Source organism: Microtus oregoni, unplaced genomic scaffold (assembly GCF_018167655.1).
Source record: "Microtus oregoni isolate MIOR12 unplaced genomic scaffold, Mior012 000017F_ref0000208, whole genome shotgun sequence".
Classification (NCBI taxonomy): Eukaryota; Metazoa; Chordata; class Mammalia; order Rodentia; family Cricetidae; genus Microtus; species Microtus oregoni.
The window spans coordinates 20,539,321-20,567,262 of NW_024543076.1; the positions used below are offsets into that span (position 1 = coordinate 20,539,321).

Here is a 27,942-nt window from a genome sequence, read left to right on the forward strand (position 1 = left end):
TTGAGCACAACAGAACAAGAAGGTGATTTATGAGATATGACATATTTATGTTTTCTGCTTCTAATTTTCATTGTGATTCATGTTGTTTCCAGACTGATATTTTTGTTGCTGCTATGAGAAGGAAAAAGACGACTGGAGAATATTACTTATGCATTGGTGGCCTGCAGTAATATTGCTGCTACCTGGGTTATCAGGGATTTAAAAATAAAACCCAACCATAAGCTGTATATGAGGTAGAAACCCCAAGGGCTGGCGCGGAAGTCCATCAATAATAACAACAATAATAATTCTTACAAGCCTAGAGAGCTTCATATTTTAATGAATTTTTACACATAATTTCATCTGAATCTCTCCTTAGACTTGTCATGGTAGATGAGGCTGGTTTTATCCACATTTGAACTAGTGAGAAAACCAAGTTCAAGCACGAGATTCAGTGATCCACTAACCCCCTTTACAGTCTGTTTCAGTGGACATCTCACTGTTCTCTTGAAATACACCAAGTCTCCCACCACCACCAAAAAGGAACCTCAAAGTAGCTCCTACATCTTTCATGTCCAATCTTCCTCTATAGTGACTTAAATCAGTTATAGGTATTTGTAGTAACTGGCCATCTTTCCTTTGAACTTCTTGTACAACTTGGCAGTACGCAGCAAAAATGACTCGTCAAAGTTGTAAAGGAAAGTCTTGCTTAGGATCTTGCCAGGAAATTGGGTCTCAAGATGGGTCAGTTAAGAAGCATGGACAGAGAATTCCAGATACTCAAGGAAGTACCTTACATTCTTCAGAATATGAGGTGGCAAAATACAGTGCAGGAGGGGACAGCTGATGAGGTGGAGTCGTTTGAAGATCCTGTGGGGAAATTTTGGAGTAAGAGAGTTCTGAGTTCCATTATTTCTGTTGCGGCAATGAAGACTGTGTTGGAGAAGTCTGTGGGCTACGGTTTCTTCCTGGGACTAAAAACCATAAAGAATTGAATGGAAATGATGAATCATTAGGTCTTCATTGTATTCTCAATATATTGAAACTTTAGAAATTTATGTGACAGAAATTGACAGTTGGATGACAGCTTAGATACAAGGTTTAAGAGAAAGAGAAAATATTAATTTATCAGTATAGACATATATTACTCTCTTTCCAGTACACATGAACTCATGAGCCCATATTCTACAATATCACATCATTACAATTGTGCTGAAGTTCATGATGGTTTGCTATGCCAGACCACTGTGATTTCCTGGCCCTGGCATTCTAAGATGGTGTGTCAAAACATCTCTGTGGAGTGGTCCGGGAACTTGGAAGTATAGATGTCTGAAAAGGACTTGGCATTTGTTGTTTAATACTAATATCTTTATGTGATACTTCCTTGACCCCTGCCCCTGTTATTTTTAATACAATTTAAAATGAAGCCTGAGATTTGGATTCAGATATAGCACAGTGGTGGGTACTTACCTATAATGCACGAGCTCTCTACTCCGTCTCTACCACAGTTGGACTCATTCAACCTGGAAAAGACCATAGTCAGAGTAAGAACCCATAGGGGGAGTTAATTCTAAAGTTCCCTCTGCGTTGATAATGCATGGTTTTGTGTTCTCTGTGGGGATATTCTCCATCTTGGTCCAACCACCTCCGCTGTGTTATGGGAGTGTCACAACGAGGACTGCACATGAATCCCAGCCTCCTGGGAGGACCAGCATCACCAGAAATAGAGTCCAGTCTAGGTAGAATTAAAAGGACCCTTGTGTTTTATACAGGAAGATATCGGAATTGTCTCATTTGTTTATAAAAGACTTTGCAAGTGAGTGTTGGTAAGAGGCACTGGCAGCATGTTTAAGGACAGACTAAAAGAGCCCCTCCCACTGGAAGCAGAATCCACACGTCTCCCTAGTGTGTGTGCTCTTGTTGTGAAATGCCCACAGGCCACCACCTTCTCTGGCCACGCCAGGAAGTCCGATAATTAAAGGGGAGATGGATGGTATGTTAAAGCTTAAACGTTTTAGGAAGACCCATCTTATTAACGCTCTAAAACAAGTGAGCGTAATATCATTAGTTTTGATTAATTCATTTGCTCTTAATATAGCTTTTAATTTGTAATTCTATGTGAATTACAATGTAATTTGGCATTAATTATCCTAAATTGACTATAAGCCAGCCAATCACAATGGAAATTACTCACAGCTGAAAGTTAAACTAAACCCTGCAAGCTGAAAAGTTGCTGCTTAGGTAAGAGGTCAACGCATGGAAGCTTCCTTCTCACTGCATGTGAGTTCAACCCTAGATATGAGAACTGCAGGGGATTCCTCATCTGCCCACTGTAGATCATCTGTGGAAGGAAGTTCATGCATATCCAGAAAAGGGTAAACAATAGAGTCAATAAACGAATCCATCCGCCAGGTTTGGCAGGTCTCCTGAAGAAAATGTTTTCCTTTTCTCATCCTCTGTAAGATGTGGGTGATGTAAAGAGGCCGGTGGTGTCTTTGGATCAATCTGTTCTCCTAGGGTTCAGGGGCTTAGAAATGTCGTTAATCAAATTGGCTTTGCCTTTTATCTGCATGCTTTTTGAACCCACTGGAAGTGCTGGTTCAACCTGATGAGCACAATCCTTACCTCCAAGTTGTCCGTATTTGGCCACTACACAAAATGCCTTCTCTTCAGAAGGACATCGTGGCTTCAAGTCCAATCTCACAACGAGAGAACCAGCTCCTTGGGGTCTTTGGTAAAACTCGCTTTTGGGCCTATGTGTCCAAGGGAAAGGACATGCTGAAGATGTTGAGCCCCTGAGAAAATGGATGGGAACAAGGAAGGACTTGGAAAATACAGTTTTGAACTGTTTGCTAGATATGCTCTTTTGACAGTTGTCTTCAAAACACCAAAGCAGGATAAAGCATTGAGATGTCCCACAATGTCCTAAGATTGGGACTTTTTACTTGAAGTCTTTTCACATTTAAGTAGAACTTGGTGAATTCTGTAGGTTCTGGGTACATTTGTAGATAGCAGCTGACCTCAAAATGAAGTCTGTCTAGATCTCAGGGAATTTTTTATTTATATATTTTTTTTGGATAATTGTTATATGGAAAAGTCAAGTCTGTTGGTCTAATCACTCTTTTACATTGTGAATTGCTTGCCTTTATGCTGTCATTGCAATGAACATTTTGGCCAATAAAATAGTCAAGTTTTACATAGAACTTCTTGTTAAGATGTTAAAAAAAAATAACTCAAAAGCTGAGTCCCAGCTGCCCTTTCTCGCCTTACGGTAGTACTGATCACAGTCGGAAGAGACACAGTATAAAGGGGGAGAGTCCTAAATGCTGAAATCCTAAAAAAAAAAAAAAAAAAAAAAATTCTTCAAAGTCTATACTACACACACACATGCATGTATAGTCACACTTGTGCACAAGCAAATAATACACACGGATTTTTACAACTAAAAGATTTTCCTTTGTTTGTAGTTGTGACATAAAACATAGCATTCCCATTATTAGTCACTAGTTGACTGCAAACTTGAGGATGAAAATAGAATAGAAGCTAAAGGCTTGTTCTTGCCATTCTATTCATCACTAAACTTTAAAGGATGTTAGTATCTATAGTATCTTAATGCAAGAAACATTTATAGCTGTAACTTTATAGTGTTTAATTTTCTCCAAATCCATTTAATGCCTAATTTAGCTGGCCCTGTCATAGAACTTCCCTTCTCTCACAGTATCTTTTTGATGTCAGTTTTGGATTCATGGTTCTTGTCTCTTCCATGCCACTTGTGGTTTGCCTGGGGAACTTCGGGTCCTCAGCCGCCGTGGATTTTATCTGGTGCGCACCCCCTGATGAATGAAGCCTTTCCAGCTCTTAATGTTCTTTCCTGTTCTCAGAGAACAAAAAAAGGATTGGGGCAGAGCAACCGCGCCTGTGGAGCGGCAGACAACATCCACAGCGCATGCGTGTTCTCAGCCCTCTCTCCTGAGCATTAGCAAAGCCAGCCGAGCAGCCGGGTCTTTATCAACCCGCACTGAGAGGTTAGGTCATTGGAAGCCTTTTTAGTCATTTTGTGCTTTTCAAGAGTGAATTTGTTAGAATTATGCTGAATACCCACTTAAAGCCTCAGCTGATAACCCTACCTGTGTTTTATAACTCTGCACCGTCAGAGCTCATAATAAGTCAAACATTCTTTCAGTGGCGCTCATAAGGGAGGAAAGAAAAAAAAACCTCACAAATTTAAGAGTAATTTCAGATTGTAAATGAAAAGGAGAGGCACGACTGTTCATTTGCACCAATCATGCCTTCCTTTCATCTGCCCTGATTAGGACTGGTGCGGTTTCATCAGACTCCTCCATCACGGAGCTGTCACTCCAGCCGGCTGTTGATTGAAAACAATCAAGGCCCTGATGGCACAATTATTCTGACCCTTTAACTAGAGGCTGCTGTGATAATGAAAGGTTGATTATGATAGTTTGTGCCTCTTTCAGTTTGCCAAGAAGGTTAATTTGGGCATCAGACGGATGTTTAATGGGCGCTTGCTGGCTACGCTGAGGTAAATGAGAACGTGCGGTCTTGGATATTGCACGGATATAGTTTGCCTGTCAATCATTGTCATTTGGAGTTTGTGCCTCACACTCTGGAAATCACATTTTATTTTTTCCTTGGGATTTAATTTATTCTGTGCCCTGAGGAAGTTTTTTCACTCAGTGACCTTCACAGCAGCTTTCTCTGCCTTTTTCCCCCTTTTTTTTTTCAAATGGAGCTCAAAGGCACAACACATCCAGAAGAGCATTTTTCTTTCATTTTCACTTAAAAATGGAAACTTTAAAAATCCATCCTTATCACTCCCTTCCAATAGAGCAAATGTTTCCATTCTGATTGTGCAGAGGGGAAGTCAGAGCGACCGGGAACGCTCTGGCTGGCTTGCAGCAGCCTGTGCATCTGCGCATTTTGTACAAGAAGCGGTGACTGCAACGAAGTCAAAATGGTCGCAGAACTGGAGCTGAAGTCTCCATTTTCCTCAGTCCCCTCAACAGCCTTTCTCAAAACAGCTGGTCAAACTCCCGATTCCAAGCCTTCATCTTACTCCTTTTCCTTCCTGGGAAGCATGGGGAGGATTTAACACAGGAAGACAGATATCGCTAAAGTTATTAAATAGCGGAGTGTGTGTGTGTGTGTGTGTGTGTGTGTGTGTGTGTGTGTGTGTGTCCGCTTTCCCAACAGTTTCTCATTGACTAGGTAAGGCTAACTACTGTGCCCAGAGATCCACTGTAAACTCCTCCCCAGCACTGAGACGGCAAGCGGGTGCCACCATGCTCCATGCTTGATTTATTTTACATGGGTTCTAGGAATTGAATTCAGGCTCCCGGGTTTGTGTGACAAGCCCTTGGCCAGCTATCTCCTGCAGCCTCACAACTTAGAGCTTTTCATGTGTGCATGCCTAACATTTACGCCAGCATTTAGCAATGCTTGTATTTCTGATCGCAGCTCATATCATAATGAGCTTTATGCAGACCCTTTGCAAGGAAAAATACAGGAGACGAAAAAAACAAAAGAAGGGAGGAAAGGCCTTACTTCTATTTCCAGGCTGTGCTTGGTGCCCGACATAGCAGGCATCTGAGATAATCAGGCTGCAATTGTGTGGCCACATCTCCCCGCAACCCATGCTCGGCTGTAGTTATGCGTAGCCCTGAACATTGTTCTCTAATGTGGCAAGGATAAAATAATTATGTGTATGTTAAAATGTCACCACCATAGTAGTTATAACTACAGTTCAGGGGTTCTATTAGAGAAATTAAATTTATTTTTCCATTACTGAGAATTTTGTAAAATATATTTTGACTGTATTATATATTGTTGGCCTTTTTTTTTACAAGGTATTTATGTATTTGAATGGTAAAGAAGGTCCTTAGGTAATAATTCAGTCTCATCTGATGTTCCAAAGTGAAGACAGATATTGAATCCTACCCTTATTTTAATACAGCCCTTACTTAAGTGGCAGGGCTGTTTAGGATGTGTGTTCAAGGAGACATGAGTAAAGGTCTGTGCATTATGATCTTACAAATCTCCACAAAAGGATCACTTTTCTTTCATTCAGTGAACTACATAGACAGAATAGCTCTCAGGGATGCTTCACAGAATTATTGATAGTTATGTCTTCTATTTTTTAGCAATAGAAAACAAAAGATAATGAGGAAGAAATACATCAACCAAACCAATCAATATTTTTGTTTGTTTTGGTGCTTTCAAAAGTGGTATGAGTTTTCATTGTAATGTCACCTCGTGGTGTCTGTGAAAATGAGTCACTTTATTTTGTAGACTGCCTTAATTACCTTTCTATTGCTGTGATGAAACTTTGTGGCCAAGGCAACATGTAGAAGGAAGGGTTTATTTTGGGCTTATGGTTCCAGAGAGATCTATCACGACTACTGTGGGGAAGATTTTGCATCAAGCATTGGGCATGGCAGCAGGAACAGAGGAGAGCTTTCCAGCTTTAGCCGCAAACATCAATAGAGTGGGTGAACTGGAACCGGCACTGGGCTTTGGAAACTTCAAAGCAGGCCTCCAGGGACATACTTCCTCCAGGGAGGCCAACTTTCTAAGCCTCCCTGAACAGTCACTAACTGGGGACCAAAAATTCAAATGTCAAGGACACATTTATCATTCAAACCATGTAGAATCACAGTATTTGCAAGTTAATGAGACTTAAGTCATAACCATTTTTTGTTTTGTTCTTTTTTGATATTTTTGTTTGTTTGTTTTTGTTTTTCAAGACATGGTTGTTCTGTGTAGCCTTGGCTGTCCTGGGACTAGCTCTGTAGACCAGGCTGGCCTCAAACTCACAGAGATTTGACTGCCTCTGCCTCCCAAGTTCTAGGATTAAAGGCGAGCACCACTACTTCCTGCTATAACCATTTCTTATTACAAGAAATAGAACACATGATTTCAAATTGGTATTAGCCCAAGACCTCCTGGGTTCCGAACTTTCCCAAAACTTTGTCCTCTTTATATTGAAATGTGGGAAATAGGAGGCATTTCCTGTATTCTCAGAAGCCCTCCGTGAACTGTCTACCCCTGTGCCCACGTGCTGACTCAGCCCACTGAGACTGCCCACTGTTTACAGATGCCCTTCTCCAAAGGTCCTAGCCAGCATTCCACACCTCATTGCCCACCTTGTGCTGACAATCATTCTGCCTCCAAGACTAGGTTCAGGTACTGGGTCGTGTTTCTTTTTCCTCTTTATTCCTTCCATCCCACCCCCCCCTCCCATTTAGAACTCTTCATCTTGACTCTAGGGAGAAGGCGTAGGTCTGTGATGTCCCAGGGTGACTCCTTGCTCTCCCCTTTGGCAAACACCCATGGGTTAGCCGTGGAGTTAAATATAGCCCTGTCTCACATAACCTACAGATGAGCGCTTGGAATGGCCACTCTCTCTTACTCATTCCTTCAGCCACTGTAGTCCCCTTTCTATCACACGTCTTCAGAAAGCATCAAGCCAGCGGTTCTCTCATTTCTTCACACACCATCTTCCTCACATGAGCACTCGAGATGGGCCACCTCAGGCTGTCTCCATCTAAATGTAGCCATCTTCTCAGAAGTAAAATTCTAACAATTCTGATTCCTAATTTGTGACTTCTTTGACGCTCACTTGCTTTAAGGATCATTCAGTACCCTTAAGCCCTTCTATGTGACCAACTAATCATCAAATCAAATCTCTGAAATTCTATTCTTGTTTTTAAAAAACTATGATAATTATAGTGAAAACGGTATCTTTTTGCATAACAGAAGTGTTATGATGTGGGAAAGAAGGCTTCCTCTTCCCTGAGGTATTTATAGTGTACAGAGGATAAGTTAGGGAACAGCGTGTGAAATAACGCTGTTTAGAGTCTGGAGTTGGAGGTGTGAAGGCAGTCACTGGGTGGCCTTTGTAATACTTTGGCAGCTCAGGTCATATCGAACATTATGGTGCCTGATCTATGACCCAGCCCCTTAAGGGTGGATGCTGGCTCCTCACAGTGGACAGTCTCATGCAGCTTAGACACTTCCTGTGCACCATCTCACCCTTGCATCACTCTTTCAGGGAGCTATCTCTCTGTCCTTGACTTTTGTTGGATGCTTGAGCCTGTGAGGTTCATTTGGTCATGCTATTACAACTTTGATTTTAGTTGGGGAGTACAAGTGCCCATGTTGGGTTTCATGGTCTATGTTGATGAGGACAACTGACCAAGTCTCTTCCTCAAGTGGGCACCAGATCTCATTATAGATGGCTGTGAGTCACCGTGTGGTTCCTGAAAATTGAACTCAGAACCTTTGGAAGAGCAGGCAGTGTTCTTAACCACTATGGACAAGTTCAACAGAACCGCCATATACAGGCTGCCCGTGCTGGCTTCAGCATTGCCAGGGCATAAATTTCTTTCATTTTCATACGAGTGCCCAGTGAATCTTCTGCTGAATCATTATTCATGAACCAAGCCACAAAGAGTGATTAAAGGCTTGATGCTCTCAGGATGCTCTAAGGCATATTTACAAATTAAACAGTTTTGTTAGTCATAACATAGATAAATTTTCCAGGAGCATTAAAACACCAATGAGATGGCAGCATAGAAGGATGGTCCATACCTGCGACTGTATCTGTCTTCAAACACTCTAACTTCTAGGCCTTTAAGATTTTCCACCTTCATTCCAGTTGCATAAGTATATTGTGCAGAGACTCAGGATACTTGACTTGATATGGTGCTGGTAGACTTGGGATTGAATGGCAAGGAAGAATCCATGTGTGTGTGCTGGTCAGAAACTTCCTCATTGAGTACATTCTCAACACATAGTGAGCTCTCAAGAAGTAGAGGAATGGATGAGTTAAAAAAACTGAAGGAAAGATTAATGGTTATATTATTATATCATTTATCCACAAAACAACAAAAAGAAGATAAGTAGTCAGCTCAGACAATCGACTGTTATTTTAGTTTTCAGCAGCTTCTGAGCTAGTCTGTATGTGCTTTTCCTTACCCCTAAGTTAACTGAGATGAGATTCAAAGAGACTCATATAGACAAGAATTCAAATTTTTCTAAAACAGGGTACCCGAGCAAAGGGGAAAAGCAAGTATTATTCAGAAATCATTAGCCCCAAGTTTCTTTCTCTCTCCTGCTTTTCATTTATCTGTTAATTCATGCTTTTATGACCATACATTCAACAAAGCCACACAACTTAAATGACTACAATGGAATCATTGGGTCATTTGTGAAAATAGGGTCATCACAATGGTATCTCAAGTCTGCTGTACTGTCGTGCTTTTAATATTTAATATTGATGTAATTTAATATTACAACACAGAAAACATTTAATACAATGTTTCTTATAATCTCTACCATTCTAAAAGTTTATGTCAACATCACACAATATTGTGTCATATAAAAGATAGTCTGAATATGATGATAATTTCATCTTAAACTTAAAATATTATTTACATTAATATCTCTAGCCTTTGGTTGCCATGACGTTCATTATACATACTGCCTAATTGTTATAATTTAACAAGCATTTTCACATCTTCTGGAGAATCTGATGACATATGATATATCACCCAAGTGTGCAGATGTAAAACTATGTTGGTGTTTTTCCTAAGTGCACAGATGCATTGTTAGAGAATTGTTGAGTGTGTGTATATTTTGTTTGTGGGGGTGCCCTAATCCTCACATATACGAAATAAACTCCAATTTATCTGAGATGCAGCCTCATCCTGGAAGTAAGTTGTTGCTCTCATGTCCTGCTTCCTTTATATCTTGCCACATTTACCTCAGAGGGTGCATGCCAAATAGTGATGGAGGAAAAAAAAACCAGGATTCCCTGTAATGTTACCCTGATAATGTGCTTACTCCATGCCTGAAAGAGCGTACACATGGTACTCACAGGATACTCACTCAATTCCTTATTTTCCAGTGGGAAACAGTAGGGGTTTCTCTTATTTTCTGCAGTTATTCCAACAATATGGGCTTATTTCTGTTGGTCATATGCAAAGTTTCTTCAGAGTTCAATAGGATAAGCTATACAGATATACACACCAGCCTCTTCTTTAGACATCGTAGGTCAACAGTTGCTATCATATACTGCCCTGAAACAATCCCCAGTCTCATTGACTGGATGGATGCCTTGTCTTTCAGCTTGCAGTTACAAAAATAATGAAGGTCAACTATAGATGTTACTTCTATAATTACACATTTTTCTTTGGTGTTATGTTGGATGATGTTGGCATGGGTGAGGCTGGTTATATTTTATTGTCCTACCATCAAAGAAGTTTATCAGTATGAAGGCAAAATTTATGTACAAAGCATACTTAATATTTTCTGATTCTTAAAATGCTTTGTACATAACATTTTGAAGTAGTCATCTTGAAATTTTAAGATATCTCCTCTCCTTTAAGTTGGGCCCCTGAGCAGTCTCTTCCTAGTTTCCTGACTTCTACAGAAACTCCAGGTCCAACACACAAAATTGGTGTTTGAAGCTAGAACCCACATCTGAGGAAGAACATTGGGCATTCATTTATCTGTGTCTAGGTTACCTCACTGGATATGTGTTTTTCCAACTTCCTCCATTTTTCCTGTAAAAAGAAAATCAGTTTTATTTATGGCTGAATAAAATTGCATTGTGTATATGTACTACATATTCATTATCCATTATTAATTGATGGCTGTCTAGTCTGATCCCATTTCTTGGCTATTACAACTAAAGCAGCAATGAACATGGGTGAGCAAGGAACTCTGTAGCGGAATGGAGAGTCCTTTGGAAATATACCAGGAGTGGTACAATTTGATGATATGCTAGATGTCTTTCCCAGGTGTTGTTGAATCTCCATCCACACCAATTTCTATAGCAGCTACTCTATTTTATTCTCTTGCCAACAGTGGTTCCTCTTTCTCCACATCTTGTACAGCTCTTATTGTCAATTAATTTCCTGACGATGGACATTCTGGCAATGGTGAGGTGGAATCATAAGTGGAGACTGTGCCTTTGTTTCCTGGCCACCCAGACCAGAATAATCACACAGAAACTGTATTAATTACTTACAACACTGCTTGGCCAATGGCTTAGGCATATTTCCAGCTAGCTCCTACATCCCAAATTAACCCATTTCTATCAGCCTGTGCATCACCATGAAGCTGTGACTTACAGGCAAGGTTCTGGTGTCTTTCTCCTTTGGCAACTACTTGGCATCTCCCTGGCTCTGCCTTCTTTCCTCCTCTATCTCTGCTTAGATTTTCCAGCTTGTTATATTCTGCTCCGCCATAGGCCAATATGTTAATAAAGCAGCTTCTTTATTAACCAACTCATAGCACACAGAGGGGAATCCCACATCATAGAATCTCATTATTTTATGTAATTTTCTTTTCTCCAATGGCTAATGATATTGAACTCTTTTAAAAGTCATTCATGTTTCTTCTTTTTTAAATTCTCTCTTAAGATCATCGCCTAATTTTGAAGTTAATTGCTTTCTTAAATTTTTTTTGTACATTCTAGAGACTAATGCTTTGTCAGATAGATAGGTAGCAAAGATGTCTTCTATTCTGTAGACAGCCTCTCCACTCAATTGTTTCCATTGCTGTACAAAACTTTGTAGATTATGACTTCAGTGTCCCGGTTGTTGGTTGCATTTTCCTAGCAACCAGAGCCCCAGTATAGAGACTCCTTATTTATGTGTAAATGCTGTAGTATGTTCCCTACCTTCTTCTGTAGCAGTTTCAGGTTATAAGCTGAGGTCTTTGATCTATTTGGAGCTGATGTTTGTGTTAGCTGAGATATAAAGTTCTCATTATATATATATATATATATAGAGAGAGAGAGAGAGAGAGATAGATATAGATATAGATATAGATATAGATATAGATATAGATATAGATATAGATATGCACGTCCACTTTTCCAGCAGAATTTGTTGAATATGGAGTTTTTCCTCCATGACAATCCTACCAAAAACAAGTTGGTAAGATTTAGTGCACTCTGCACCCAAATCCTCCTGCTGTGTTTTACAGAAATACAAAAATACCATTCATATAGGCATACAAAAGACCTTAGATGCATAAGGCAATCATGAGCAAGAGGAATAATGCTGGAACCATCACCATTCCCAATCTCAAGTTTTACTATGGAACCACACTAATAAAAACGGCACAATGCCAGCACAAAAACAGACATGGTGATTGCAGGAATAGAATAAAGGAGCCAGATTTAATTTCACACAATTATAGCCAAGCACAACTTTATGATGCTCTTGACAATTGACTTTTTAAAAAAAATCAGCCCAAAATTGTAGCCAGTTCTATAACAATAAATATTAAACGTTGCTCTTTTCTCATTTGAATTTTCTTTGTCTCTAGGCAAAGAGCTTTTTAAAACATGCTCATGTGTTATGAGACTAAACCAAAGAGCAACTTGTATTACTTGTGGTGTGTACACCTGGCTGTGTAGACTGTGGATGTGTGGACTTTAGGGAAGGCCTGGGGCATTTTCCATCACAGCCCTTGTAGCCTCTGTCTGTATCTTCCTCCATAGGTAAGACTCATGTTTCATATCAAGGGATCTTGCTTGTGGAGCCTTGATGTGTATATAAAGATGGTTATCAGAGCACATGCTTTATGCAAAAAGTGAAAAATAAAAGCATTTATCAATGTCCCAACTTCATAAAATTTTAAATGAACAATGAAAGAGTATGTTATCATCCCCATCTGCTAAGCTGAATCTTTGTTTTAAATCTGCCAGAGTTTTCCTTCCTACAGCAGCCACATGTTCCTGGGCCCTCGTAAGATTTGATTCCATTGAAATATGTTTCTTAGAGAGAAAATCGCCTATGTGTCATGTGTCTGCAGTCAGCTATAATGGTTAATGTGCAACCTTCCTTGAAAAATCTGTTTTACAAGCAAAATGTTGACACAGTTTTAATTATAGCACTCGAGTGAGCACTGTTGTAATTTTTAATACTCCTCCATGGTAACATTGTCACTGTTCTAATAGAGGAAACACACTGATCTGGCATCCCCAGTTTCCAGTGCTTTGGGGTTTTGTGGGAATGCTGTATTTTTTTAGTTGAAGTTTTTCATTTGGTCTTAAAGAAAAGAATGCGACTCGAGGTTTGGTGTGTTTATTTATTAATGTAAGCATTCTCTGTGACAGTCATTATTCTGATTTAATATGTCACCATGTGGACCTTACATGACTCATGTTAAGGAGGTGGTTTCTTTGCAATAATAGAGCATGGAAAAATCTAGACACCTGCTTACTGTCATTGTAGAAACTTTCCACATTGTTAACCTAAATAAACTATATTGATATTAAAATTTTATCACACTAAGGATTTATGTTTTCCAGAAATAAGGACCCATTAAAATGGTATCTAAAATAATGTGCTTTAAGGTAGTAACAATACTGAACTCTCTTTTGTGGTGATGCTTAGAAGAGAGTGTGCTTGATATTGTCTATACATGGCCACTCCCTATGTGCTGTCCTGGCTTCCCACTCAGCGCCCAGATCTGCTCCTTAACATACGCTGCTCTTTGGGAGGTTCACAAATGTCAGCAGCTTGGTTGGTTCTTGTGTTCTTCCTCCCCTCCTTCTGAGGAGGCACAGTGTGCTTTAGGACACCTCTTGGGATCCAAGGAGAGCTCGGTGCCCTGGCTTGAGTGAGTAGAAAGGACGGAGTCACAGGTGCCTTCACAGCATGGCCTCTGGAAAAGAAGGCTCAGTGCATCCTCAGAAAGGCTGGTTCACAGCCACGTTCAGGCCAGGGCAGAATAAAGGCTGGAAGCAAGAGTAACAGTCATTGCTTACCAGGCGCTGGCTGAGTACTTCTGTGATGAGGATACCTTTCTCGGTGAAAAGAGTATGTGTGAATCAAGACCAAATAGCTATCATTCTTAAATGTTGTGATATTATTTTATCTTTTTTAGTGTTAAGATTTGATCATTCATCTCATGAAAACCTGCTTTTTCATGTCTTAAAACTTTTTAAGCATGCACTAATTATATACTAAAACTTCCATTATATTCTCACCTATAAATGGTATTTTCTGATTATATTCACCCAATTACCCCATCTTATCACCTTTCCACTCCATTAATCTTGCTCTTCCTCTAACTGGTCTTTCTTCTAGTTTCATTTCTTTATGCCTTGCGTGTGGTCCCATTTATTTAATTAGGGTTCCTTGCACGAGCATGAATAAGGAGTTATTTACAAGAATATGGGCAGGTTTCCAGTGGCTGCACCACCAGAAAAAAAAATGCCTCCTCCTTCCCCAGGAGCCATTAACTGCCATTAGCAACTTAGGGAGAAATGGGGCCTCATGAACACCCCTCCCAAGAACTTTTATTTTGAGACCATGTGTCCCACACACCTGTCACATGTAAAGATATTTCTTTCTGTGCAAGATGGATTTGGGGATGACTTCATAATAAAATTTCCAAACTTCTAATGATAAGAATTTGTATTTTTTTATTGTGTTGGTTTCAAATTTTATAGTACACACACATTCTCACATATGTAAGTAGAGTTAGGCTTCAACTCAGCTACTCTTTTTGAAATTGGACCAAGAATTTCAGGTTTCAACATAGCAGCTTCTGAGTGTGTCCAACAGGAGCAGGAAAGGACATAACTCAAGGACTTGATGCTAGAGATATGACATTTGTTCATGTAATATACTTCTGAAGTATATATGAGCAAGCTGCATATATTAATTTAAAACAAATGTATAGAGTTTAGATTTACGTACTATTGAATTTAGCATTGTGTGTGTAGATATGTCCTGTATTATCCTTCCTAACATAGCACTCAGCGGAGAGAGGCGGAGGAAAACAAAGGAAAAGGACTCCATTTCTGTAGGTCTTTGATCTCAGTTGAGTTTACAAGAAAGAACTTGGTATATGTGTGTGTGTGTGTGTGTGTGTGTGTGTGTGTGTATTTCTGACCTTGGCCATTCTTACAAGTGTAAGACAGAATCTCAGAGTTGTTTTGATTTACATTTCTCTGATGGCTAAGGATGTTGAACATTTCCTTAAGTGTCTTTCAGCCATTTTAGATTCCTCTGTTGAGAGTTCTCTGTTTAGGTCTGTGCTCCATTTTTTTATTGGATTAATTTGTTATTTTGATGACCAATTTCTTGAGTTCTTTCTGTATTTTGGAGAACAGACCTCTGTCTGATGTTGGGTTAGGCGGGTATATATCCAAAGGATGCTCAGTTGTGTCACAAGGACATAAGCTCAGCTATGTTCAGAGCAGCATTGTTTGTCATTGCCAGAACCTGGAAACAACCTAAATGCCCCTTGACCAAAGAATGGATAAGGAAAATGTGGTACATTTACACAATGGAGTAATACACAGCAGAGAAAAATAATGACATCTTGAAATTTGCAGGCCAATGGATGGATCTAGAAAAAATCATATTGAGTGAGGTAACCCAGACCCAGAAATACAAATGCCATATTTACTCACTCATAAGTGGCTTTTAGACATAAAGCAAAGAAAACCAGCCTACAATTTACAATCCCAGAGAACAATGAGGACCCTAAGAGAGACATACATAGATCTAATCTACATGGGAAGTAGAAAAGGACAAGATCTCCTGAGTAAATTGGGAGCATGGGGACCTTGGTAGAGGGTTGAAGGGGAGGGGAGAGGCAGGGAGGGGAACAGAAAAAATGTAAAACTCAATAAAAATAAAAATAAAAAAATTATGTGTGTGTGTGTGTGTGTGTTTGTGTGTGTGTGTGTAAGAACGTGGAACAATAAAGACACAAAGCATGTCCTATCCCTGAATGTCTGTTCTTTACCTGCAAAGTCTTCAATTGGTACCTTTAAGTGTATACTGTTTATTTTTGAAAGAACTCATGAGATTTGATGAAAATACTGTCAATTTGTTCTGGAGCAAAGTATAGTTATTTTACAAGTATACTTTATTTTTCTTGTCTGGAGCATTTGCAGTTATTTGAATTACATATTATATAGAGCATATTTGCTTGGGTTCTATTTTAAAGTTAATTGTGAGAAAATAATAACAAGTTGGTGTAAAATGCAGACACATTGTATAATTGGAACAGTGGGTTTCTAGTTGCAATGTTTGCACTAAGTATTTAGATAGCTTCAGTTTATAGCTGTCTGGACTCAGTATATGCTTGTAAAATTAAGACATTGAAACCAAAAGTTTATTCTTGCCTGAAAGTTTCCTTATTAAATTGAAAGGGTAAAAGGTTTCAGTGTTCATTGCTCGGTCAGGAACCTTAAATATTTCGGTTTTGCATCGAGCAGGCAAGAGCAAGACAAAGGCTTTATATATCCAAGGTGATTGCACCATGTGCTGCATTGTGGGATTTTGAGAGCTTAAAAAAATGGAGAGATAATAAAACATCAATAGAAGCCTGTAGTAGATAAATTAAATAAATGTGCTGGGTGGTGATGGTGCACACCTTTAATCCTACCACTCGGGAGGCAGATGCTGGCTAGCTCTCTGTGAGTTTGAGGGCAGCCTGGGCTACAGAGCAAGTACTGGGACAACTTAAAAGCTACACAGAGAAACCCTGTCTTGAAAAAAGAACTAAAAAAATTAAATAAATGTAAAAAAATAGAGTAGTGATAATAACTAAGAAAACTGGCAGAAACGGGGTAAGAAAATAAAATTCTGCCCATGTAGCAAATATTCGTAGCATCATGGACCGGCTACTGTCCTTATGAAAGATTCAAGGCTGAGACAGGTTAGCTGAGTTAACTCCTTAAGTTAACTCCTTAGCTTGAATGAAGCTCCTTGTGGTCTAGGAAGGGACATTCCTGATGGAGTTGTTTAAACTGAGGTAGGTAGAAGTACAGAGGAGTATCCTCTGCAGACTCATGTCTGAACACTTCGTCACCAGCTGGTGACACTGATTTCAGAGACTGTGGAATAGTGAGCGGTGGCCCTGCTGACAGAGGTAGATCACTGGGAGTTTATAGCGCTATTTTATCTGTTTTAATAAATAAAGGTAATCTAAAGATCATACGGGCAAAGCTATATCAGTAGAGACCAGGCAGTGGTGACACACACCTTTAATCCCAATATTTGGGAGACAGACACGGATGGATCTCTGTGAGTTCAAGGCCACCCTGAGCTACACAAGATCAATACAGAAACAAATCCAGGTGGTAGTGCCTCAAACCTTTAATCCCAGTTCTAGGGAGTCATACACCTTTAATCCGAGCACTAGAGGGAATATAAACTGGGAGGAGAGAGAGGCTTAGGCTGCTTAGTCTTCTGGACCTGTTTAGTTGGCTCAATCTGCATTTGCCCAGCCTTGGTAGAGGTAGGTCTTCTCTAGTGGCTTGGCTGCTTTGCTTTTCTGTTTGTAGGTTGAACCCCAATACCTGCCTCTGGGTTTTTATTATTCGTGCTACAGGGAGTGGATTTTAGAAGACTGTAGACTACCACTTCCAGTCTTGGTTTCAGCTTTCTGATTGTGACCACATTACACCTTACAACCCCATGCTTCTGTCACCATAGAGGCCAATGTGATTCCTTAGTCTTCACAGACAATAATCTTCTAAGACTGTGAGCCAAAGGAAATCTTTCTTCATTTAACTTGCTTCTGACAGACATTTTATTAGAGTGAAAAGAATGCAGAAGGCACAATAGCATTGACCTGTGCACATCTAGACAGGGATAGTGGCATTGGCCTGTGCACATCTATACAGATACCATGGCATTGACCTGTGCACATCTAGATAGGGACAGTGGCATTGGCCTGTGTAGCTTTAAGATTTATTAGAAAGATTGATGCCTGATTCCACCACTCTTTTTGGGGGAGAGAGTGTTTCCAAAGTTTCTCTATGTAACAGTCCTAGCTGTCCTGGAACTCACTTTTGTAGACCAGCCTGGCCTCAAACTCACAGAGATCAACCTGCCTCTGCTTCTCAAGTGCTGGAACTAAAGGCGTGCGCCACCACTGCCTGGCCCCAGCATTCTTTTTTTTTTTATTGAGAAAAAAAAAATTTCCACCTCCTCCCAGCCTCCCATTTCCCTCCCCCTCCTCCCACCCTACGGCCCCTCCTCCCACCCTTCTCCCCCTCCCCCCACTCCTTTCCCCCTCCCTCTCCAGTCCAAAGAGCAGTCAGGGTTTTCTGCCCTGTGGTAAGACCTAGGACCTCCCCCCTCCGTCCATATCTAGGCAGGTGAACATCCAAACTGGCTAGGCTCCCACAAAGCCATCACATTACGTAGGATCAAAACCCCGTGCCATTGTCCTTTGTGTCTCATCAGCCCTCATTGTTCGCCATATTCAGAGAGTCCAGTTTTATCCCATGCTTTTTCAGTCACAGTCCAGCTGGCCTTGGTGAGCTCCCAATATATCAGCTCCATTGTCTCAGTGGGTGGGTGCACCCCTCATGGTCCCGACTTCTTTGCTCATGTTCTCCCTCCTTCTGCTCCTCATTGGGACCTTGGGAGCTCAGTCCAGTGCTCCAGTGTGGGTCTCTGTCTCTATCTATCACCAGATGAAGGTTCTATGATGATATGCAAGATATTCATCAGTATTGCTATAGGATAGGGTCATTTCAGGTTCCCTATCCTCAACTGCCCAAGGAACTAACTGGGGACCTCGACTTGGGCACCTGGGAGCCCCAGCATTCTTATCTAATAAGACAGACTCTGCATTTGAACCCGAAAACTTGGGAACTCGTGTGAAAGTGTGGTTTGAAGCTGACAGCAGAAGAGTTATTGTATATTACATTTCCTAGATAAGTTCATGTATAGCAGGCATCTGTGCTCTGAAAATGTCAATAAGTTATAGAAGCATAAAAATGATATCCAGAAATCAAAATCATCTCAAAACTATACAGTCGTAGTTGCACAGATTACTGTATAATATTCACATATATTATTGGGAGAATGGAAAGTTTCAGAACACGGCATGGGAAGGAAAAGGCCGTGACCACTGGTGCGTTGTCGGTTTGAATTGAGAGTTCCTAAAAACCAGACAGAGCTGAGGCTTGTGTATGTCTCATGTCCTAGAAAGAGAATGATAAACTGTGTGTTTAGAGGTGACATGGAAGACTGATTGTGGCTTAGGAAAAACTGATTGATGGCGAGAGAAAGAACTGATTAAGTAGGCAGGTGCGTGCTGACAACGAGGCTTTGGCGGCATGAGCATTATCTAGTGTTCACCCGGTGCTGTTTCCTGTAGTTTTCACAAGGGGCTTGCAGAACCGACTGGGTGGAGGCTGAGAAACTGGTGCACAGCAAAGCCCGATCAGCTGCAGCTGCTCACATGAGGAGCAGTAGCAAAGGTTGTGCGTGTGTCAGAAAACATACTTGGTTTGTGACAGTTTTTAGTGGGGTGACTTTATTTCTGAGAACTTTTGAGAGCTCGTGAGCAGCAAACAAAAAGCCATTTATTTCTGAGTTACTGAGTTACTTCTCTATGGGGATAATGGGAGGCCCCGTCTCCCAAGACTTCTAAAACAGACATGGAGAGGAAGAGATGCCACATATGAGAATGCTCTCCACACTAGCAGAGACTGGGGGAAGACAAAGGATGTGTTTCTCTTGCATCTTTGATTACTGCTGGTTACCATACAAAGATATTTTTCCTTCATCGAGTTGATGTCTTCTTTAAATAAAAGTGCACTCGTCTATTTTAAAAAACAACTCTACAGAGTGTTATTTATCTTCCCTCAGTGGTCTCTGCCTCATTGGTACCCAGTGGGGTTCTTTTTTCATTTCATTTAATTGCACAGTTGTTAAGGAAGAGAGGGATTCACTACATGGCAGATGTAGTGTCTCCGCCTCCACTTACTGTTTCCAGGTGAGAGGACAAGCCCACAATGCACTTCGCCTTTTGGAGCCATTTATCAAGTAGATGGTGAAACCCCGGCAGCCTGGAATCCTTCTGTGCCGCAGAGACTTTGAGACGATTCTTTATACCAGTTCAAGCCCAGCTCATTTCACTGGAGAATACGGGTCTGAGGATGGCACACCTCCTCCGTTGTCCTTCTGTAGATTGGGCAGCACCTCCACAGGGAGGACCCAAACCACAGTTCCACGAGAGAGCAAATAAACAGTAAAATCTAGTATTCAAATCCGTCCCTTTCCCCTTCCAGTTCCTTCAATTCCATGCCAGGACTTTCTAGGAGACTCGGTTTCATATGGATACTGCTAGGAATCACCAGTGTTAGCTGTGTCAATGGGATGTCCTCGGTATACTAGCTTATGTTAGTGTGTCAGTCGGCTTAAACACACTCAAGTATCAAGTCACGTTAGTTAAGTTAGCATTGCATTCTGCTATTGTTTCCATAATACAGAGATAAATTCTTCTGTCTCCTGTTTGTGGAAATGATTCTAAATCAACCACAGGCACCTTACATTGCAAAGGACAATGGTCTTCATGGTGAAAAGTAAGCGGAAGGGGAGAATTGTATAGGTTGCAATGTTACTTTATCTATTCCTGTTTCCTCCTGATGGCTGTACCTACCGAAGTGGCGGAGGGAGGCCTTTCCTTTCTTCTAAATCATTCTTAGGGGAATAGTGATTTTCTCTCAAGATCATCCTGTGGTCTCAGGGGATCACGTGACTTCGCACATTGCTCATATTGACAGAGTCCCCTCATCTGAGGTTGACATACATTAGCTGAGCTATGATGGCACTACCCACCATGGGTTTTCCTGGTGCTTAGGTGTCTGCAGTGCAGATGAAGGGGACAGGCTGTTTCACAGTACTTTTGTTCTTTGAAAAGCAACTACTGTTCATCCTAAAAGATATCATAAGCCCTGAGAATGCTGCTTCTCTCTCTCTCTCTCTCTCTCTCTCTCTCTCTCTCTCTCTCTCTCTCTCCAAAAGTGCTGCTTTGAGTTCTTCTGTGTCTCTAGTGGTCCAATAAAAGAAAAGAAAAAATCCCACCCAGGCACCACATAGTCCAGTGTTAGGCTATGTAGCAGTTTTAGTTGCTGTCTGAAAGAACGGCAGGGACTCGCCATGTGTAGTTGCTGCCATCTACCCCGCCTTACCTTGTGCCCCTCTCTCATTCTGCTTCCTTCTGTTTCAGCTAGCCGTGAGGTGGCTGGAACACAACTGCCATTACCAGCATTTGGACGAGCTGCTGCAGTACATCCGCTTTGGACTAATGGATGTGGATACCCTCCACACGGTTGCCCTATCCCACCCCCTGGTCCAGGCAAGTGAGACCGCAACTGCCCTCGTCAATGAGGCCCTGGAATACCACCAAAGCATCTATGCCCAGCCTGTGTGGCAGACCCGCAGGACCAAACCGCGGTTCCAGTCAGACACTCTCTATATCATTGGTGGGAAAAAGCGTGAGGTCTGTAAAGTCAAGGAGCTTCGGTACTTCAATCCCGTGGATCAGGAGAATGCTCTCATAGCCGCCATTGCCAACTGGAGTGAGCTGGCTCCTATGCCAGTGGGAAGGAGCCATCACTGTGTGGCAGTCATGGGGGACTTCCTGTTTGTCGCCGGAGGGGAAGTGGAGCATGCCAGTGGCCGGACCTGTGCCGTGAGGACTGCCTGCCGCTATGACCCTCGCAGTAATTCCTGGGCAGAGATAGCACCCATGAAAAACTGCCGGGAGCATTTTGTGCTGGGTGCCATGGATGAATACCTCTATGCGGTAGGGGGCAGAAATGAACTGCGCCAGGTTCTGCCAACAGTGGAAAGATACTGCCCCAAGAAGAACAAATGGACTTTTGTGCAGTCCTTTGACCGATCCCTTTCGTGTCACGCTGGATATGTGGCTGATGGTCTTCTTTGGATATCAGGTAGAGCGCGCCTCCTATGTTGCATTGATTGGAAAGCACTTTTGGCTGTGCCTGAAATTTAAAAGTCATCTTCTGGAGAGGGGCCCTAAGTAACGGAACAACTGAGCTAAGAATGGCATTTTAGCCAATTAACCACCATTTATCGAACACCTACTCTATAGAGAACAACGTAATTGGAAGTAACTGGCCTTTCTGTGATTTTTTTTTCAGAGGGATGAGTATTGTAAAAATTCAGGATGTAAGTTAATGCACCATCACACCTGTTTCTCTACCAAGCTTCCTATGGGTCACATTGTCAGCTCCTGAGTATCTGTGGGGTGAATTGCACAACTAATGTTTATCCCAATACCTTTGCTTTGCTTTACACTCTTGGCTGCTCAGCTGGGAGCCATTTCGTTGGAAGCAGGAAAAATAAAGTCCTAGTAAATCCATTTTGCTGAGTATAACAAGAGACTCTCACCCAGGGATTAGCTATGCTGTGTATTGAAGGAAGGGATTAAGTTGATGAAAAAAGCTTTTGCGTTATCTATGACTGGTGGTGACATTCATTCCCGTTTACTCCCCCATTCTCACCGACCATCCGAAGGAAGTTTAAGGTCTATTTAAGTTCAGTCTTTTCTCTGATGCTTATAGAAAAAGTAGAGGAACTAGTAGAGTGGACAGGGTGTACCAAAGCACAGCTTCAGCCACCACTCACTCATCGCTCATCCTTTTTATCCACCCTCACCCCAGCTTTCTTCAGCCCCATCCTGGCAGCCATGTTGTTTTTACAGAAGTCTATGAGGCCTGTGTTATCAGACTCCCAGTATCAACCTGTGTTTCCTTATTCTCAGGGGGAGAAGTTGCCTTGTCTCTCAGTTGGAAGAGACCCATTTTGTAATCCAAATAGAAATTGGGTTTCTGTATCACCAAGGACATACGACAATAATAGAAAGATCCTTAGGTTAAATATTGAAGGGCAGCATTGGTGTTCTGACTTAGAAAAGGCAACCGTGTTAGGAATTGATGGCTTCTCAGATTTCCCAAGCTGCCATTTCCAGTTTTTAAACATCCATTTGGATAAAATTATCTCTAGATTAAATTAGCTCTGGCTCTGCTCATTTCTCCTTCTACTATCTTCAATAACCCAGAAGACAGAGCCTGAGCTTTTCAGGCTGGGGCCTCAGTTATTTTCATTGAAGTAACCTCTTATATTGGAGTTTAAGTAGTTTATGAACTAATGCATGAAATATACAAAGAGAATAAATAGGACCCCAATGTTTACTGGTCCTTTATGCAAAGTAAAAGCATTAGAAATTAGTGTATATGTGGATACATTTAAATAAAATTCTTACATATTAGTGGCATCTTTCTTTTCCTTTAAATATTTGTTGAAAGAACTTCAAAATGGCTGCAACTTAGTCTTTGCTAGTAACAGAAACAGGTCCTGACTTCCCTGGACACAGAGTGATGTTGGGTTTATGAAATCAGTGCAGTTTGTATTATGTCCCAATTTGCATGTCTTTCATTGACTCATTTGGCTTCATGTGTTGTTAATGAGGCATATTCTTAAATTTTGCCATGTGCTCTCTAAATTGTGTATGACTTTCACATAAATATTTTAATAAGTATATCATATGTGGCACTACAAAAGTAGCTTTTAAAGTAGCCTTGATTTTCCTTCACCTAGTCATAAAGCCATGACTACTCCTTGCTTCTATCGGTGAGCCTTAGGGGAGCAGAAGCTCAAAAACCTGGGCAGACCTACCATCCTGGGATCAAGTGAGCTTCCCTTTTGATAAAGGTCTATGTGCTTCCCATTCCATTTAGTAAATCTATCACCTCAGCGTATATCTTCCTGCCATCTCATTTTGCTTCACTCCTACTGTGAAGGGAGATATATTTTCTTTGTTCCTCGTGCTAATGAACGCTGCCGGTGTTAGCCATATTTAATGAAAACAATCAGAACTTTCTCAGGCTTGTTTCTCCCTACTGTGCACTTGAGAGGAGAAGCTCACTTTCCTGTGTAGAGCACGAGGCCTTTAATTGGGAAAAAGAGGAAATCACCAGTGACATTCCTAATACTTTCAGTCATCTGCCTCTTTCCTCGGGCCTCACTGATAATAAATCAATTGTGAATTTAGCCATGAGTCGGAAGGGCTGGCCGGATTTACTCATGGGCCCCTTTGAAGGAAGATAGGAATAGTTCATCATCCTGACTCTGATTTGCAAGTGTTAGCTTGGTTTCTTGGAACAGATGAAGACATGTGAAACTATATCTTAATGTTGACCAAGTAATCGAGTATTTCCGAAGGATAGAGGGTTGAGTCACTGGCATCCTCCCGGTACTTTGCAAGTTCTGTCTGAGGTAGGCGTGGTGTGGATTATAGAGTGTGGACCTTAAACGCTTAGTTCTGTTCCATTAAAGCACGACTGAATGTGTCTTCAGAGACTTGCTACTTGTAGCATGCCCATTCCCTCACTCTTCCCCTCCCCTACTATCTATACATCAAAATGCCCGTAGAAGGCATTTTAAAAACTGCCCATGGCTTGGCTGTATGACAAGAAGGGAATTCAAAAAGCTAGGTTGGATGGATATGCCCATTAGAATTTAATTTAAGATGTTAGGGACAGTCAAATTTTAAAGGATTCTGTCGCATTTGACACTGTGACCCAGTCTGCAAATGCTCTTTCCCATTTCGATTTGAAATCCACAGTTGGGATGTGAAATAAGCATTAAATTTCTTGTTGCTGTGTTCTAAAATACATGCCCTCTGTTGTACAGGCTAGCATCTGAACTGCCAAAAAACTTCTTTTGTGTATGTGAGGAAAAATGAATCTGAGCCCATCTCGCAGAACTTATCTGTTTATTGTTATCAGATGGCAGCCAGATAGTGAGACTCTAACCATGAAATGAGTGCTTTGACACTCTAAACAAGACAAATGGTACTGCAATTACTCAAGAGCATCATGCCATGCCTCCTTGATTCTCTTAGTAAGTGCTATATCCTAAATATTGTGGGGCAGTGCCATAGGTAAATATGATCATTTCAGTAAATTTACCTCCTGCCCTCTAGGAGCTGACAATCAATTTTTTGTCTTTGTTTTTCATTTGTTTGTGTGTTTTAAATATAGCAACCAAAGAAGCTTTGTTGACATTTCTTTAATTTCCTAACAACTGCGCTTGTTTTCATCTTAGTTGGTTTTATATGGAGCTTCTGTTGTTCCATTTTAAATCACTTTAATTCGTTCAAATCTCCTGAAAGAATTTTGGGTTTTGTATTATCTACTAAGATTAGAATGAGGTAATTTTAAATAACATTGTTAAAATGCCATAGCTTTGGTGTTTCTCTAACTGCAACAGATATTATTTTGTTTGCATTTAAAATATTGGCAATTAAGAACAGGCATGGTTGGGGTTGGGGTGTGAAACATTTAGACAATGGAGTAGAGTAATTCCCAGATGTGAAACTTGCCTCACTCACCAATCACAAGATGTGAAGCAGGGCTCCTGGCTTCTCTACCTCCTATTGTGGCCCCAAGCTAGAGCAACAGAGTTGGGTCTAGTAGGCAGGTGCAGCCTGTGATGATGTTTTTCCAGTGTACAGAAGTAATGTCAACAGCAGAAACTAATGTTCAAGGAGGCATGCAAAGTAGCCTCTTGGTCCCAGTGGCCCCAGCTCCTGCTTCTGTCTTTTATTCCTCCTTCCTGACTTTCATCTTGAATGTCATCATGGGATCACTTCAGTAACCCCCTTGTCTCTTAGGAACTGCTGTAGTGGACACACACAGCTTCCTGCTTTGCTTGTGCGGTTGTCCTTCAGTAACCATGGGAGATTGGCTCCAGAACACACACACACACACACACACACACACACACAGAGAGAGAGAGAGAGAGAGAGAGAGAGAGAGAGAGAGAGAGAGAGAGAGAGAGATTGCCAATAGAAATGTCCTCAGATGGGAGATAGGGGGTTTCAGGGAAGAGAGGGGAGAGATTCTGTAATGATATTATAATCTCAAAAATAAAAGAAAAAATGGGGAGTGGGAATCCCTCGTATGCTCAAGTTCCTTATTGAATATGGCATAATATTTGCATAAAGCCAGTGGACATTGTCCCACATACCACAGTGCAGATGCTAAGAAAATAGTTGATTATAGAATATTATTTAGACAACATTAGCATGGAAATCTGTATATGTTTGGTACCTGCACAGTTTTTGTCAAATGTTTTGAAGCCATATTGAATCTGTAGATGCAAAAGCAATGGGTGCAAATCTCTGACTGTTCCAGTCATTTGAGATTGTTAGGACTGTGGTCGGGAGATGGGGCATCTTCTCAGTTCTCCAAGCACAGGACACTTCTCAGCTTTCTGCTGCTGGGAGACCTTTTTCCAACTCTCCTTCACTGGCTTTAACTTGTCTCCATTCTTTAAGGCCCCTCCCTCTGACTTAGACAGAGGACTCCGTCTTCTGTTTTTCGGTGCAAATGCAAGATCACAGCCTGAATGATGGATATTGTGAGGCGACAGATGGGCAGCAGGCAAGACACTGTCTGGAAAGGACCCAAGGGTACCATGTTAGGAAACACAAGTAATGAGGATACTGGGTAGGCCCTCTGAAAGTATGAGGTACTCAGAGTCAGTAAGGGAGGGGCTTTTGAAGCAACCAGGGACCAAACAGGAGCCCACAGTGAGTGAGACGTATTGTATCACAGAAGTACCAGTCCAAAATATTTGCCCTACTTTTTCCCATTACAAACCTGTCAGTGGAAGGTATTTCAGATGAATGGAAGATAGAGACAAGCAGAGTGCTATAGTCAAGGCACGACAAGAAAGTGAGGAGGTAGAAACTGCAGGTACAAGCTACACTGGCTGCTTTCCCAATTCCCACAGACACAGTATCATTGAAATTTCATCCCTGAGTCAGAGCTCATCAGACAATGTTATTGTTTGGCTTCCCCTATCCTATCTATGGCAAGAGATCGTACGCTTTGTGGGGCACACATAATTCAGTCCTTATCCTCCTACCTATGGCAAGAGATCGTATGATTTGGGGAGCACATATAATTCAGAACTTGTGATAGAAACGTTTTTCCTTTGTTTATAAATAGTTTTTGATTTGAGAAGGGAAAGGGAGTTTAGAAGGATAAAAAGGAAAGCAAAAAGAAATTTATCTTAGAAAAAAAAAAGAATAGTTAAAAAAAGAAAATCCACATTGACAGAGGGACTTTTCTTCTTAAAAAAGAATGTAAGGGCATTAAGTAAACTTGTTAGTTAGGAAAGATGTAGGAAAGAGAGAGTTCCATTTGGTTGGGAAAGTCTCAGAGCAATTCCCCAGCACCAGGAATGAGAATCCTGGGTACTGACAACAGATGTAGAGTCCTGATGGGCAGGAAGGACTGGGACACAGAAGAAGAAAGAGATGCTTTAGTGCTGAGCCCAAAGAAGGGAAATGATGGGTATGGTTCTGGGTACCAGTGGAGGGAGATGATAGCTATGGGTCCAGGTACCAGTTTGGAGAAATGATAGGTGTGGTTCTGGGTACCAGTGGAGGGAGATGATAGCTATGGGTCCAGGTACCAGTTTGGAGAGATGATAGGCGTGGTTCTGGGTACCAGTGGTGAGAACCAGAACCTAGGAGTTTCCTTGTTGATAGATTCAAATGAGACTTTGATGGGGACTTTTGTTGAGATTGTGCAGTATCCGATCCTAGGTGGAGGGCCTGAGGATAGGCCCTGGAAATGTGCTGAGAGAAAAACAGGGAGCGGACAGGGTTTTTGTTGTTTTGTTTTGTTTTAATGAACTTTTCAAAACCTATATCAAATTGGAAAACTTTTTGTTCTGTTCTAGTAGTGTGAACAGAGAACTGGAAAAGGCATGTCTTTACATTTACTGATGATGAAAAGTTCCCAGGCTAGAAATCACTCAGGGGCTCCATCAGAAAGGAATTTAGCAGCCAGCACCCCAGTTGATCGAGCTGGGGCATGCTTGTTGCCCTGGGTTCCAGGAGGCACCTGTCACACAGGGAGTGATATAAGCTGGGCCCTCATAACGTGTGCTTCAGCTTGAAGGTTCCCAGTCAGCTGGAATAGCCAATAAGAATCAAATCTGTGTTGTCTTAGAATCTAGGACCCAGGCGGCCCCAGTCGCTATATTCCCTCTCTTACTTCTACTCAAACCTTAAACTCCCAGCCATCTGAAAGAAATGAAAACAAACCTTCCTGGTGAA

The 27,942-nt window shown here is 41.3% G+C and overlaps 1 protein-coding gene across 3 annotated transcripts in view; it reads left to right on the forward strand.

Moving 5' to 3' along the window:
- Positions 1 to 27,942, forward strand: part of Klhl32 (kelch like family member 32) — a 203,116-nt gene that overhangs the window by 143,290 nt on the left and 31,884 nt on the right. For all 3 annotated transcript variants that reach the window (XM_041667802.1, XM_041667803.1, XM_041667804.1), the window contains one exon: positions 21,010 to 21,736. In XM_041667802.1, the coding sequence (XP_041523736.1) occupies positions 21,010 to 21,736 (727 nt within the window). The remainder of the gene's footprint in view (positions 1 to 21,009; positions 21,737 to 27,942) is intronic.